The sequence below is a fragment of the Euwallacea similis genome, unplaced genomic scaffold (genome assembly GCF_039881205.1).
Source record: "Euwallacea similis isolate ESF13 unplaced genomic scaffold, ESF131.1 scaffold_42, whole genome shotgun sequence".
Lineage (NCBI taxonomy): Eukaryota > Metazoa > Arthropoda > Insecta > Coleoptera > Curculionidae > Euwallacea > Euwallacea similis.
The window spans coordinates 460,883-476,673 of NW_027098667.1; the positions used below are offsets into that span (position 1 = coordinate 460,883).

The 15,791-nt window shown below is 50.3% G+C and overlaps 1 protein-coding gene across 1 annotated transcript; it reads left to right on the top strand.

The window, feature by feature from the left end:
• The first annotated feature begins 6,044 nt into the window (after window positions 1-6,044).
• LOC136418888 (golgin subfamily A member 6-like protein 2) lies at window positions 6,045-8,255 on the top strand. Its single transcript, XM_066405108.1, has one exon. It carries the CDS (start codon window positions 6,045-6,047, stop codon window positions 8,253-8,255), a length of 2,211 nt encoding a protein of 736 aa, XP_066261205.1.
• Window positions 8,256-15,791: the final 7,536 nt, after the last annotated feature.

A 15,791-nucleotide genomic window follows, 5' to 3' on the forward strand; every position in this document is an offset into this window, starting at 1 on the left:
TCTGGAGTTGCCTAACGGGGAGGTTCGCGAGCTGTCGTGTGGGGTTCCTCAGGGGTCCGTTCTGGGTCCCGTTTTGTGGAACCTGTTTTACGACGAAATGCTGACGGTGGGGTATCCAAAGGGTGTCACTCCGGTGGCATACGCGGACGACCTGGCGTTAGTCGTGGAGGCAAAGAACGGGGAAATCCTGGAATCGAGAGTCAGGCGGGCTATGGAACTGGTCGCCGACACGTTCCGTAGGAAGGGCCTTAGCATGGCGACCGATAAGACCGAGATGGTGCTCTTGGCCGGACGGCGCAAGCTGATAAGTATGGGACTGACGGTGGACGAAGTGAGGTATGACACGGCGGAATGCGTGAAGTACCTAGGGGTGTGGTTCGGCAGGAACGCTCGTTTCGGGGAGCACGTCCGCCGAACTGTCGACAAGGTGGGGAGGATCGTCCAGAAACTGGAAGGAATCCTCCCCCGTGTGAACGGGCTCAGTTATGAGAGGCGGAGGGTCATGGTTATGGCGGCATCGTCAGCCCTGCTTTACGCCGCTCCGATTTGGCAATCGGAGATGGCTTACCGGAAGTACAAAGGCATCCTGGAGAGGGCAAACCGCATGCTCGCTCTTAGGGTGGCTTGTGCTTACAGGACGGCACCGGGCGCGGCGGTGATGGCACTGGCCAAAATCCCGCCGATCAGATTGAGAGTAAGAGAAAGGTGCATGAAAGCAGAAGGTGAAAGTGCGAGTAACGTGGCAGAGTGGGTTATGAGCGAGTGGGAGAAAGAATGGGCGCTTTATGACGGGTGGATGAAGGTCTTCGTACCCAGCATCAGGAAGTGGTCCGAGTGCGCATGGGGGAAGCCCGGTTACGCGGTGTCGCAGGTGCTGACTGGGCACGGGGTGTTCGGGAAGTATCTGCGGCGCATAGGCGTCGAGCGTAGTGACCACTGCTGGTTCTGCGGGAACGAGACAGAGGGTGTGTGCGACACTCCTGCGCATACGCTGTGGGAGTGTCCTGAGTGGGAGGCCGATCGCGTTGCGGCCCGTGAGGGCGGCCTCAACCTGGACCGAAACGCAATTGGCAGAGAAATAGTAGCGAGTGAGTCTAAATGGGACTCATTCGAAAGACTGTGTGAGAGAATCATGAAGGCGAAGGGCGTGAAAGAGAACGAAAGGAGGAGGAATGGAAGCTTGGTCCCCCGCGTCGGCGGGGAGGTGGAAGGGGCCGAATAGCGGCCGGGAAATATGTTCCCACGGTTCCCACCGCTCCCCCGAAGTAATACCGAAAGGTGGTTCCGGGGGAGTAACATACGGTGGAAGAGAGGAAGGGGGTTTTAGTGGGTAGTCGGCATTTTTGCTGTACACCGGAGCCCCACACAGCCAGGTCGATTTACCAACAGAACATCAACGGCCTGGCGGAAGTGCGTAAATGCATTTCCCCTACCTCTATAAAAAAAAAAAAAAAAAAAAAAAAAAAAAAAAAAAAAAAAAAAAAAAAAAAAAAAAAAAAAAAAAAAAAGGTTAGTTCAGGTTAGTTCAGGTTAGTTCAGGTTAGTTCAGGTTAGTTCAGGTTAGTTCAGGTTAGTTCAGGTTAGTTCAGGTTAGTTCAGGTTAGTTCAGGTTAGTTCAGGTTAGTTCAGGTTAGTTCAGGTTAGTTCAGGTTAGTTCAGGTTAGTTCAGGTTAGTTCAGGTTAGTTCAGGTTAGTTCAGGTTAGTTCAGGTTAGTTCAGGTTAGTTCAGGTTAGTTCAGGTTAGTTCAGGTTAGTTCAGGTTAGTTCAGGTTAGTTCAGGTTAGTTCAGGTTAGTTCAGGTTAGTTCAGGTTAGTTCAGGTTAGTTCAGGTTAGTTCAGGTTAGTTCAGGTTAGTTCAGGTTAGTTCAGGTTAGTTCAGGTTAGTTCAGGTTAGTTCAGGTTCCCTCCCGAGGTGTCTCCACCTTGACGTGGTGGGAGGGCTTGAGGGTCCCTGCGACCCCAGGAGCCATGCCGGTGGGTGCAACCGTACCGGACGGGTCCTGGGAGAGGGACCGGACAAAGAGAGACACAGTAGAAGAAATGGAGAGTGAAGCACGAAACGAGTTACCCCAGGCGGGTGTTAGTCCCGCCGCCGGTTCCGACCGGGTGAGAGCCCCGGTGGCCGGTGCTGGCCCCAAGGATTCTGGGGGGGGCCAAGCTCACTTTAAGTTTTCAAGGGGGATATATTTGGAAAGACGACAGTCGGAGCCCTCTGTGTACGGGGGAGTCTATGACATACAGGGAAGGGGAATACATACAAAGACAGACACAGACACAACAGGACAGGACAGGGAAATGGAAAGGAAAAAAAGAAAAATATTAGATACATCAATAAGGGGAAACTACGGAGGTGAAGCCTATAAGAAAAAAGAGAGCACGGAAGTATTTATATTGACTGAAACTATTGAGAGAATGAGGGTATTAATCGGGGAACTTGAAAATAAAATAGAGAAAAATACACAACGGGACATAAAAGAGATAAGCAAGAAATTAACAAAGCAAAGTGAAGTAATTGGACGCGACATAATAAAAAATTGGTTAATAAGAAATAAATATGAAAGGGCAGAAACAATGACATTCGACATAGACGTACAGACGGACGGGGACATAAAAAACACGACAGAAACAAGGGACCAGGGTACACAAACGGGAATGGAAGAGGACATAATGGAAATTACGGGAATAAAAAATTATGGGGAGTTTAAAAAAATAGAACAAAGAAAATGGCATGATTCTGCATTTATAAAGACAGAAATTGACACTGGGGACTTTTTTGAGGCCAAAACAGAAAAAGTGGAAGTGGTGATGGTGGACATTAAAAAGGGACTACACAATAGGATCAAGGAGAGGTATCCAGAACTGGTTGAGTGCACGGAAGGATTCGAAGTGATAGAACGGACAGTAAGGTTTAAATATGGAACGGGGCAAAAAGAGGAAAGTAGGAGAATTGTGAGGATTAGCTGTACGAGGAGGGACGAGGACTTGTGGAGGAGTTTAGTGAAGCTCAGAAGGGAGACAGAGGGTGAGGAATGTGTTGCTATGCACGGAGTGGAGGGGACGGAGATTGAGAGGACTAGGAAAATGGTGGAAGCGGTGTTTTGGATGGGGAAAACGAAAATAAAAATATACACAGACAAAAGGGAAGAAGTGAGGGAAACAAAAAATAAAAGGAGGTCATATGCACTAATAGTGGACAGGATACCGGGGGAGAAACTCGAGGAAACAATGGGTAAAATTAAGGGGTCAATTATAAATAAGGAGGGGGTTAAAGAAATAAACAATGTGAGGACAACAAAAAAGGGAAAAATTCTGGTAACCATGGGGAAGGAGGAGAATAGTGTTAGGGAAATAAAAGAAGCTATACAAAGGGGTGTGGTGACAAAAGTAACAATGACGGGACCAAATGAAAAAAGGGTGATAATAAATATAAGGGGAATGGAATTAACGACAGTAAGGGAAGAGGTGAAGGAGGCAATAATGGATAGAGTGGAGGGTCTCAGAGAGGGCGACTTCACGCTAGGGAATATGAGAGGGAACGCGGGGGACACACAGGCGGTGACACTGACCATTGGGGAAAAATGGGCAGAGCAGTTAATGATGGACCAGTATATCAGGGTGGGATTTGTTCGATGCAGGATGGAAAGAAGGGTGGAGGTAGTGCGGTGCTACAGATGTTGGGGTTTGGAGCATCTTGCAAGGGACTGTAAGGGACAGGATAGAAGGGAAAGTTGTTTTGTATGCGGAGAGGCTGGACATAGGAGTGACGAATGCAAGGGAGAGGAAAGATGTGTTTTGTGTGATATGAAGGGGCATAGAACCGGGACGGGAAGATGTGTGGAATTTAGGATGGCGCTGGCCAGAGCCAGGAGAGGAGAAAGGAAAAGGAGCGAGACCACGCCTCCCCCCGTAAAAGGGGGAGGGGCGTAGTCCAAGAATACCACCCCCCCCCTGAAGTAATGCCGAGAGGCGGTTCCGGGGGGGAGCCAGGGTGAAGAGGGGAGGTTTTTAGTGGGTAGGCGCCCTCCCTTCAGGGGGGTGAATCCCACATAACCCGGTCGCCAGACCATCAGGCCGGGTACCTATGAAGGTTTTCCTTCCCTATACAAAAAAAAAAAAAAAAAAAAAAAAAAAAAAAAAAAAAAAAAAAAAAAAGGTTAGTTCAGGTTAGTTCAGGTTAGTTCAGGTTAGTTCAGGTTAGTTCAGGTTAGTTCAGGTTAGTTCAGGTTAGTTCAGGTTAGTTCAGGTTAGTTCAGGTTAGTTCAGGTTAGTTCAGGTTAGTTCAGGTTAGTTCAGGTTAGTTCAGGTTAGTTCAGGTTAGTTCAGGTTAGTTCAGGTTAGTTCAGGTTAGTTCAGGTTAGTTCAGGTTAGTTCAGGTTAGTTCAGGTTAGTTCAGGTTAGTTCAGGTTAGTTCAGGTTAGTTCAGGTTAGTTCAGGTTAGTTCAGGTTAGTTCAGGTTAGTTCAGGTTAGTTCAGGTTAGTTCAGGTTAGTTCAGGTTAGTTCAGGTTAGTTCAGGTTAGTTCAGGTTAGTTCAGGTTAGTTCAGGTTAGTTCAGGTTAGTTCAGGTTAGTTCAGGTTAGTTCAGGTTAGTTCAGGTTAGTTCAGGTTAGTTCAGGTTAGTTCAGGTTAGTTCAGGTTAGTTCAGGTTAGTTCAGGTTAGTTCAGGTTAGTTCAGGTTAGTTCAGGTTAGTTCAGGTTAGTTCAGGTTAGTTCAGGTTAGTTCAGGTTAGTTCAGGTTAGTTCAGGTTAGTTCAGGTTAGTTCAGGTTAGTTCAGGTTAGTTCAGGTTAGTTCAGGTTAGTTCAGGTTAGTTCAGGTTAGTTCAGGTTAGTTCAGGTTAGTTCAGGTTAGTTCAGGTTAGTTCAGGTTAGTTCAGGTTAGTTCAGGTTAGTTCAGGTTAGTTCAGGTTAGTTCAGGTTAGTTCAGGTTAGTTCAGGTTAGTTCAGGTTAGTTCAGGTTAGTTCAGGTTAGTTCAGGTTAGTTCAGGTTAGTTCAGGTTAGTTCAGGTTAGTTCAGGTTAGTTCAGGTTAGTTCAGGTTAGTTCAGGTTAGTTCAGGTTAGTTCAGGTTAGTTCAGGTTAGTTCAGGTTAGTTCAGGTTCCCGTGGATTGAGCAATCTATCGGGCGCGTCCCCCGGGTGGCGGATAGGGGAACGGCCAGGACTTCTTACGAGGTCACTGGTTAGTGGGAGTGATAAGTGATGGCTTCAGCTTAAAAACTGCAAGTCCGGAACGAAAACTTCCGCCGTGGACCAGCTTAACAAACCGTAAACAGCTGATGGATTTCGGCAACGGGGACAAGGATGTCTTCGGGGCCGGGGTGGATCAGGTGAACGGGGATCTCTTCGGGGATCGAGTGGTGAGGCCACTATAACACCTTCCAATTCTCGCGGCATGGCGCGCGCCCAAGAGATGCAAGGATGGGGGGAAGCCCAATCCTCAGCGGCCTCGAAGGGGTCCACACTGTGGATACGGGCTTGGCGAGCGCGCGGTACCTTAGCTGAAATTGTACTTACCTCAAAGAGTGCAACTTCTCCCAACTCACCTGACGTCCTTAGAAAATCCAACTCTTCGGAGTATCCTGTTCTTCCAACAACTTCCAAGGAGCAAACCGCAAACAGCCGATGGGTCTTGGTGGGGGCTGCAGTGATGTGGTCAACAACCGGGATGATCGGGTGCGTGGGGATCCTTTGGGATCGCGTGGTGAGGCCACTATAAATACCTCCCAAATCCTAAGGTGGGGTGCGCGCCGAAGGGATGCGTGGCTGGATGGAAGACCAGTTCCTAGCGGCTCCGTGGGGGTTCACCTTCATCCAGTGAACACAGACGTGGCGAATCTGCGGTACTCGAGCTGAAATTGTACTTCAATCCCAAAGTGCAATTTATCCACTTACCTTATCCTTATCCCTATCCTTGTGATGAGCCGCCTCCTCGGAGTATCCTGAAAATGATCCAAATTACTAGCCTATTCCTATCCTAAATAACCTATACTTACCCAATACTTACCTGGATGTGTGGCGTCCGTATATGTGTTTAAATTACAGTTATGATGAGTGGTCACCCAAAACGTGTACCCCAGGCGGGTAATAATCCCGCCATTGGTTCCGACCGGGTGAAAGCCCCGGTGACCAATGCTGGCCCCAAGGATTCTGGGGGGGGCCAGAACCGCTCCGACGCTGAAGGCGTCGTTGGAGATGTGGAGGACCGGGATATGGAGAGCCCGTTCGCGAGGAGTGGTAGGATGCGGCGATCCCCGCCCACTCGCAGGGAGACTGCTCCGGGCGAGGCGTGGAGGTCGCTGGCGGTGTCCGAGGCACTACCCACTAGGAGGGCATCGGAGGGGGCGGTGAGCGCCCTGGGGGGGGAGGAGTTCTTCTCCGCCTTCTCCTTGGAGATGCCCCCACCTACAAGCACCCCTAGCCAGAGGGGCAAAAGAAGGAGAGAGGCGGAGGAAAGCTTCTCCCAGTCCACTGAGGAGAGGGGAACGGCACTGGAGGAGGCCGTGGCGAGGGCGGACGACCTGGAGAGGCAGCTCAAGAAGAGCTACAGGCCAAACCAGGACTTCGTGAACGCTGTCTCCGGGCTGCGGAGCGTCCTGCGCAGAGCAGCCCGGGAGGAAAGGACGTGCGAGGAGACGGAGAGGCTGCGGGAAGAGAACGGGGCCTTAAGGAGGAGGATCGAGGAGATGGAGAGGGTGGGCAGGACGGCGGTGGAGAGGGTCGACTGTGCCACCCAAACGGAGTCGGAAGAGGAGCGGAGGACCAGGGAGCAGAGAGAGCGGATCCGCCGACTAGTTGCTTCTGGAGAGCTGCGTGCGGCGATCCGGGAGCGCTGGGAGGAGGGTCTGTTCTCTCAAACGGAGCAGGTGAGTGGGGATGCATGGGGGGAAGGGTATGGGAGCGACCTGGCGGTCATAGTGGGGGAGGAAGCTTCCGCGGCACGGGACGGGGTGTTGAGGATGCTCCCCGAACTGAAAGAGCTGGGGGAGGACCAGAGAGGAAGGGTGCCATTCTTGGTACAATCGTGCCGGCTGCGGAAGGGGGGGAGAACCGAGGAGAAGACACGATACGTCTTCTACCGGAGGTTAAAGGGGGAAGTGAGCCCGGAGGGGGTTTACGAGGCCCTTAGGGAGCTCGTGGAGACCGCCAGGGAGGAGGGCAGGACCAGGGTAGTGGTCCCTCATGTTCAGGGGACGGATCCCCTGAAGATGAGGAAGTTGGGGGAACTGGCGGCAGAGGGAGGTGGAGTTAAGCTCCGCTTCTACCTGACAGGGGCTGGGGAGAGCGGAACGGGGAGGGCCACCTCAAGGGAGGAGGAGGCCATCTTCGTCACCAGAGAGGCGGGGACGACCTACCTGGATGCCCTGAAAAGGGTACGCCAGGTGGTCGCGACCGGGGGGGGAGAGGTAAAGGTGGGCACGGTCAGGGAAACCAAGAAGGGCGAGGTCCTTCTGACCGTGCCTAAGGGTGGGAAGGGAGAGAGGCTCAGGGAGCTTCTCGCCAGGGAGCTTGGAGGGGGGCGTGTGCGGGGGGGGACTGGGAGACCGGTGGCCTTCCTGGTATACGGCCTGGACGGGGTTACCACGGGGGAGGAGGTGGTAGGGGCGGTGGCGACCGCGGCGGAGGTGGAGCAGGGGCGGCTACGGCTGCTGAGCATCCGGCCCAGCTTCGGAAGCTGCCAAACCGCCACCATCCTAGTGGAGGCCGAGGTGGCGGCGAGCGTCCGGCGGATCGCGGATCTCCGGGTCGGCATCTCGCGGTGCCGGCTGCGGGAGAGAAGGGAGTCCGGCCGATGCTACCGGTGCTGGCAGGGAGGCCACAAGGCTGGGGAGTGCAAGGGGGAGGACCGCTCGCAGCTTTGCGCAAGGTGCGCGCAGGGGGGCCACAAGGCCGCCGCCTGCCAAGCGGAGCGGTACTGCCCCCTGTGCAAAAAGGGGGGGCACAGTGCTGGGGGGCCCGGGTGCGAGCCCAAGCCCAAGGGGGAAACCGGAGCCAAGGGAGGACCCAAGGCTGAGGGTGGGCCCAAGGCCAAGGGGGAACCCAAGGCCAAGGGCGAACCCAAAGCCAAGGGAAAACCCAAGGCGAAGGGGGAGCCCAAGGGCGAGGGGTCGGAGGACACCCCGAAGACGAGGCAGAGGCCGGTGGCGGCCTCCACCCCCAGAGGGGAGCAGGATGGGGACGACTCTCCATCAACCAGCTTCCTGCGGTCGCTGGTGGCCGATGGAGATGGAGGAGCCGTGGAAGGGACGGGGAAGGACTAGGAGCGGACACGGGTGAGTGTGCGTGAATGTGAGTGTGAGTGTTGGTGTGGGTCTGTATGGGGTCATGGCGTCGGACAGGGAACTGCGGTGCCTGCAGATCAACCTGGACAGGGGCCGTCTCGCGATGGACCTCATGTACCAGGTGATCAGAGAGCAGGGCATCCACGTGGTGCTCGGTCAGGAACCGTGCGTGGCCGAAGGGAGCCTAGTAAGGGACAGGTGCGACGACGCTTTCATCTGGCTTGCGCCGGGTGTGAGCGTGCAGTCAATCCACCGAGACCGGGGGTTCGTTGCAGCGGAGCTGGACGGTGTCACTCTCGTCTCCGCGTACTTCTCTCCGAACCGGACCACTGCTTCATTCGAGGCGTGGATTCGGCGACTGGAGGGGTATGTCAGGGGGCGTGATGGCAGGAAGGTTCTCATCGCTGGGGACCTGAACGCCAAGAGTGGGCGGTTCGGCTCCTGGGTGACGAATGCCTACGGACGGGTCCTGGAAGAGTTCCTGGAGGCCGTGGAACTCGTCCCCATCAACACCGGGGGCGAGTGGACGTTCGGGAACCGGAACGGCAGGTCGCTGATTGACGTGACCATGGCAGGTACGACTGTGCATGGTTGCGTGCGTGATTGGAATGTTGAAGTGGGAATGGAGAGCGGAAGTGGCCACAGGTACATCTCCTATCGCTTGACGCGTGGGGGAACTGTACCTGTTGGCGTGGATAGAAGTGAGAAGAAGGTAGGATGGAAAGTGAACGAGAAGGGGTTAGGGCGATTGAGCCAGTACGTGATGGTGCATGACGGTCTGGGCGAAGTGGAAACTCCCGAAGGAATAGTTCGGGAGATAAGCGAAGCTTGTGACCGGTGTTTAAGGAAACGTGAGTGTGGGAATGCGAAACGAGAGGTGTACTGGTGGAATGAAGAGGTCGCCGAAAGGCGGAAAGCATGTGTGAGAGCAAGAAGGAAGTGGACGAGAGAGAGAGGAAGGGGGCGGCACCGGTCTAGATCCGAAACGGGCGAGACCGAGGCAGCCGACAGGTATAAAAGGGAAAAGAAGGCTCTCAAGGCGTCCGTAAGGAAGGCCAAGAGAGATGAGTGGAATCGTGTGTGTGCGGAGCTGGAAACGGACGTCTGGGGACTCGGCTACAAGATTGTGGCCGGGAAACTTGGCCGACTGAGAAGTGGTCCCCTGCCCACGGCAGAAATGCACAGGCAGGTGGACACGCTGTTCCCGGTGAAGCCGCGGGTAATGTGGGAAAAGGTGCGGGTAGTGCCGGATGACGTGCCTCGGGTTACGGCGGAGGAGATCCGCCGGGCGGTCGGGGAACTCAAGAGCCGCAAGGCTCCGGGACTGGACGGAATACCGAACGAGGTCTTGAAGCTGTATCTTGGGGCAGTGCCCCAGGGTATGGTGGGTTGCGTGAATCGCATCTTGACCTCGGGAGAGTACCCTAAGGTTTGGAAGAGGACTCGACTCGTGCTGGTGGAGAAACCGAAGCGTGATCCGGGTGCGGAGGCCACGTACCGGCCCATATGCCTTGTGGACGGACTCGGGAAAGTGGCGGAAAAGGTGGTCAAGACCAGATTGCTGGAAGAAGCGACGAGGTATGGCATGATTGATGAGAGACAGTATGGGTTCGTTAAGGGCAGGAGCACCCTGGACGCCATGCGGTCTGTCATGCAGGTCGTGGAGGGGATCAGGAGGAAAAGTTACACGCATGCGGGCTTCTGCGTCATGGTAACGATAGATGTGAAGAACGCTTTCAATAGTGCACCGTGGGACCTCATCATGAATGTGTTGAGGAGGTCCGCGGTGAGCGGGTACCTCTTGAACGTAGTTCAGTCGTACCTGCATGCTCGGGTTTTGGTGTTGCCAGACGGGGGGGTCCGAGAGTTGTCGTGTGGGGTGCCTCAGGGGTCTGTGCTGGGCCCCGTCTTGTGGAACCTCTACTACGACGGGATACTGACGGCCGGATACCCGCGTGGAGTCACTCCGGTGGCTTACGCGGACGACCTGGCGTTGGTGGTCACGGCGGGGGACGGGGAAACCCTAGAGACGCGGACTAGGCAGGCCATGGAACTGGTCGCCGATACGTTCGAAAGCATGGGACTTAGCATGGCCACGGAGAAAACCGAAATGGTTCTCCTGGCCGGGCGAAGGAAAATAAGGAGTATGAGTCTGAGAGTGGACGACGTCTCGTACGAGACGAAAGAATGCGTGAAGTACCTGGGAGTGTGGTTCAGCAGAAATGCTCGCTTCGGTGAGCATGCGCGCCGGACCGCCGAAAAGGTATCTAGAGTGATTGGGAAGCTCGAAGGCATTTTGCCTAGAGTCGGTGGATTGGGGTATGAAAGACGGAGGTTGATGGTGATGGCGGCATCGTCGGTTCTGCTGTACGCAGCTCCTGTCTGGAAGACGGAGATGACGTGCGGCAAGTACGTGGCCATCCTGGAGAGGGCAAATCGTTTGCTCGCACTCCGGGTGGCCAGTGCCTACAGAACGGCACCAACCGAGGCGGTGTTAGCTTTGGCCAAGATACCTCCGGTGCGGATTAGAGTACTAGAGAGAAGTATGCTGAGTGAAGGTGAAGGTAGGAGCGAGGCGAAAGAATGGGTGATGAGAGAATGGGAGAAGGACTGGGAGAAGTATGAGGGCTGGATTAAAACCTTCATACCCCGGATCCGGATCTGGTACGAGTGTGAGTGGAGTAAGAGCGGGTATGCGCTGTCACAGGTATTTACCGGGCACGGTGTATTTGGTAAGTATCTGAAGCGCATCGGGGTGGAGAGGAGTGCGCGTTGCTGGTTCTGCGATGCGAATGAGGACACACCGGAGCATACGCTCTGGGAATGTCCAGAATGGGAGGGCTATCGGGTGGAGGCCAGGGAGAGCGGACTCGACCTGGACCGAAACAAGATAGGAAATGAATTGGTGGATAGTGAGAGAAAATGGGAAGCATTTGTGGGCCTGACGGAAAAAATCCTGATGGCCAAGATTGCAAGGGAGAACGAGAGGAAGAAAAGTGGGGTGCGTGTCCGCACCTAGTCTGGGAGATCGAGGAAGCCCCGATGTAATGCCGAAAGGCGGTCCCGGGGCAGAAGAGGGGAGGTGGGTTTAGTGGGTAGGCGGGCGACGTAATGGTCGGTCGAATCCCACACTACCCGGCTGTGGACCAAGTCGGGTGTCTTAAGAAGATTCCCTCCTCCTCGCAAAAAAAAAAAAAAAAAAAAAAAAAAAAAAAAAAAAAAAAAAAAAAAAAAAAAAAAAAAAAGGTTAGTTCAGGTTAGTTCAGGTTAGTTCAGGTTAGTTCAGGTTAGTTCAGGTTAGTTCAGGTTAGTTCAGGTTAGTTCAGGTTAGTTCAGGTTAGTTCAGGTTAGTTCAGGTTAGTTCAGGTTAGTTCAGGTTAGTTCAGGTTAGTTCAGGTTAGTTCAGGTTAGTTCAGGTTAGTTCAGGTTAGTTCAGGTTAGTTCAGGTTAGTTCAGGTTAGTTCAGGTTAGTTCAGGTTAGTTCAGGTTAGTTCAGGTTAGTTCAGGTTAGTTCAGGTTAGTTCAGGTTAGTTCAGGTTAGTTCAGGTTAGTTCAGGTTAGTTCAGGTTAGTTCAGGTTAGTTCAGGTTAGTTCAGGTTAGTTCAGGTTAGTTCAGGTTAGTTCAGGTTAGTTCAGGTTAGTTCAGGTTAGTTCAGGTTAGTTCAGGTTAGTTCAGGTTAGTTCAGGTTAGTTCAGGTTAGTTCAGGTTAGTTCAGGTTAGTTCAGGTTAGTTCAGGTTAGTTCAGGTTAGTTCAGGTTAGTTCAGGTTAGTTCAGGTTAGTTCAGGTTAGTTCAGGTTAGTTCAGGTTAGTTCAGGTTAGTTCAGGTTAGTTCAGGTTAGTTCAGGTTAGTTCAGGTTAGTTCAGGTTAGTTCAGGTTAGTTCAGGTTAGTTCAGGTTAGTTCAGGTTAGTTCAGGTTAGTTCAGGTTAGTTCAGGTTAGTTCAGGTTAGTTCAGGTTAGTTCAGGTTAGTTCAGGTTAGTTCAGGTTAGTTCAGGTTAGTTCAGGTTAGTTCAGGTTAGTTCAGGTTAGTTCAGGTTAGTTCAGGTTAGTTCAGGTTAGTTCAGGTTAGTTCAGGTTAGTTCAGGTTAGTTCAGGTTAGTTCAGGTTAGTTCAGGTTAGTTCAGGTTAGTTCAGGTTAGTTCAGGTTAGTTCAGGTTAGTTCAGGTTAGTTCAGGTTAGTTCAGGTTAGTTCAGGTTAGTTCAGGTTAGTTCAGGTTAGTTCAGGTTAGTTCAGGTTAGTTCAGGTTAGTTCAGGTTAGTTCAGGTTAGTTCAGGTTAGTTCAGGTTAGTTCAGGTTAGTTCAGGTTAGTTCAGGTTAGTTCAGGTTAGTTCAGGTTAGTTCAGGTTAGTTCAGGTTAGTTCAGGTTAGTTCAGGTTAGTTCAGGTTAGTTCAGGTTAGTTCAGGTTAGTTCAGGTTAGTTCAGGTTAGTTCAGGTTAGTTCAGGTTAGTTCAGGTTAGTTCAGGTTAGTTCAGGTTAGTTCAGGTTAGTTCAGGTTAGTTCAGGTTAGTTCAGGTTAGTTCAGGTTAGTTCAGGTTAGTTCAGGTTAGTTCAGGTTAGTTCAGGTTAGTTCAGGTTAGTTCAGGTTAGTTCAGGTTAGTTCAGGTTAGTTCAGGTTAGTTCAGGTTAGTTCAGGTTAGTTCAGGTTAGTTCAGGTTAGTTCAGGTTAGTTCAGGTTAGTTCAGGTTAGTTCAGGTTAGTTCAGGTTAGTTCAGGTTAGTTCAGGTTAGTTCAGGTTAGTTCAGGTTAGTTCAGGTTAGTTCAGGTTAGTTCAGGTTAGTTCAGGTTAGTTCAGGTTAGTTCAGGTTAGTTCAGGTTAGTTCAGGTTAGTTCAGGTTAGTTCAGGTTAGTTCAGGTTAGTTCAGGTTAGTTCAGGTTAGTTCAGGTTAGTTCAGGTTAGTTCAGGTTAGTTCAGGTTAGTTCAGGTTAGTTCAGGTTAGTTCAGGTTAGTTCAGGTTAGTTCAGGTTAGTTCAGGTTAGTTCAGGTTAGTTCAGGTTAGTTCAGGTTAGTTCAGGTTAGTTCAGGTTAGTTCAGGTTAGTTCAGGTTAGTTCAGGTTAGTTCAGGTTAGTTCAGGTTAGTTCAGGTTAGTTCAGGTTAGTTCAGGTTAGTTCAGGTTAGTTCAGGTTAGTTCAGGTTAGTTCAGGTTAGTTCAGGTTAGTTCAGGTTAGTTCAGGTTAGTTCAGGTTAGTTCAGGTTAGTTCAGGTTAGTTCAGGTTAGTTCAGGTTAGTTCAGGTTAGTTCAGGTTAGTTCAGGTTAGTTCAGGTTAGTTCAGGTTAGTTCAGGTTAGTTCAGGTTAGTTCAGGTTAGTTCAGGTTAGTTCAGGTTAGTTCAGGTTAGTTCAGGTTAGTTCAGGTTAGTTCAGGTTAGTTCAGGTTAGTTCAGGTTAGTTCAGGTTAGTTCAGGTTAGTTCAGGTTAGTTCAGGTTAGTTCAGGTTAGTTCAGGTTAGTTCAGGTTAGTTCAGGTTAGTTCAGGTTAGTTCAGGTTAGTTCAGGTTAGTTCAGGTTAGTTCAGGTTAGTTCAGGTTAGTTCAGGTTAGTTCAGGTTAGTTCAGGTTAGTTCAGGTTAGTTCAGGTTAGTTCAGGTTAGTTCAGGTTAGTTCAGGTTAGTTCAGGTTAGTTCAGGTTAGTTCAGGTTAGTTCAGGTTAGTTCAGGTTAGTTCAGGTTAGTTCAGGTTAGTTCAGGTTAGTTCAGGTTAGTTCAGGTTAGTTCAGGTTAGTTCAGGTTAGTTCAGGTTAGTTCAGGTTAGTTCAGGTTAGTTCAGGTTAGTTCAGGTTAGTTCAGGTTAGTTCAGGTTAGTTCAGGTTAGTTCAGGTTAGTTCAGGTTAGTTCAGGTTAGTTCAGGTTAGTTCAGGTTAGTTCAGGTTAGTTCAGGTTAGTTCAGGTTAGTTCAGGTTAGTTCAGGTTAGTTCAGGTTAGTTCAGGTTAGTTCAGGTTAGTTCAGGTTAGTTCAGGTTAGTTCAGGTTAGTTCAGGTTAGTTCAGGTTAGTTCAGGTTAGTTCAGGTTAGTTCAGGTTAGTTCAGGTTAGTTCAGGTTAGTTCAGGTTAGTTCAGGTTAGTTCAGGTTAGTTCAGGTTAGTTCAGGTTAGTTCAGGTTAGTTCAGGTTAGTTCAGGTTAGTTCAGGTTAGTTCAGGTTAGTTCAGGTTAGTTCAGGTTAGTTCAGGTTAGTTCAGGTTAGTTCAGGTTAGTTCAGGTTAGTTCAGGTTAGTTCAGGTTAGTTCAGGTTAGTTCAGGTTAGTTCAGGTTAGTTCAGGTTAGTTCAGGTTAGTTCAGGTTAGTTCAGGTTAGTTCAGGTTAGTTCAGGTTAGTTCAGGTTAGTTCAGGTTAGTTCAGGTTAGTTCAGGTTAGTTCAGGTTAGTTCAGGTTAGTTCAGGTTAGTTCAGGTTAGTTCAGGTTAGTTCAGGTTAGTTCAGGTTAGTTCAGGTTAGTTCAGGTTAGTTCAGGTTAGTTCAGGTTAGTTCAGGTTAGTTCAGGTTAGTTCAGGTTAGTTCAGGTTAGTTCAGGTTAGTTCAGGTTAGTTCAGGTTAGTTCAGGTTAGTTCAGGTTAGTTCAGGTTAGTTCAGGTTAGTTCAGGTTAGTTCAGGTTAGTTCAGGTTAGTTCAGGTTAGTTCAGGTTAGTTCAGGTTAGTTCAGGTTAGTTCAGGTTAGTTCAGGTTAGTTCAGGTTAGTTCAGGTTAGTTCAGGTTAGTTCAGGTTAGTTCAGGTTAGTTCAGGTTAGTTCAGGTTAGTTCAGGTTAGTTCAGGTTAGTTCAGGTTAGTTCAGGTTAGTTCAGGTTAGTTCAGGTTAGTTCAGGTTAGTTCAGGTTAGTTCAGGTTAGTTCAGGTTAGTTCAGGTTAGTTCAGGTTAGTTCAGGTTAGTTCAGGTTAGTTCAGGTTAGTTCAGGTTAGTTCAGGTTAGTTCAGGTTAGTTCAGGTTAGTTCAGGTTAGTTCAGGTTAGTTCAGGTTAGTTCAGGTTAGTTCAGGTTAGTTCAGGTTAGTTCAGGTTAGTTCAGGTTAGTTCAGGTTAGTTCAGGTTAGTTCAGGTTAGTTCAGGTTAGTTCAGGTTAGTTCAGGTTAGTTCAGGTTAGTTCAGGTTAGTTCAGGTTAGTTCAGGTTAGTTCAGGTTAGTTCAGGTTAGTTCAGGTTAGTTCAGGTTAGTTCAGGTTAGTTCAGGTTAGTTCAGGTTAGTTCAGGTTAGTTCAGGTTAGTTCAGGTTAGTTCAGGTTAGTTCAGGTTAGTTCAGGTTAGTTCAGGTTAGTTCAGGTTAGTTCAGGTTAGTTCAGGTTAGTTCAGGTTAGTTCAGGTTAGTTCAGGTTAGTTCAGGTTAGTTCAGGTTAGTTCAGGTTAGTTCAGGTTAGTTCAGGTTAGTTCAGGTTAGTTCAGGTTAGTTCAGGTTAGTTCAGGTTAGTTCAGGTTAGTTCAGGTTAGTTCAGGTTAGTTCAGGTTAGTTCAGGTTAGTTCAGGTTAGTTCAGGTTAGTTCAGGTTAGTTCAGGTTAGTTCAGGTTAGTTCAGGTTAGTTCAGGTTAGTTCA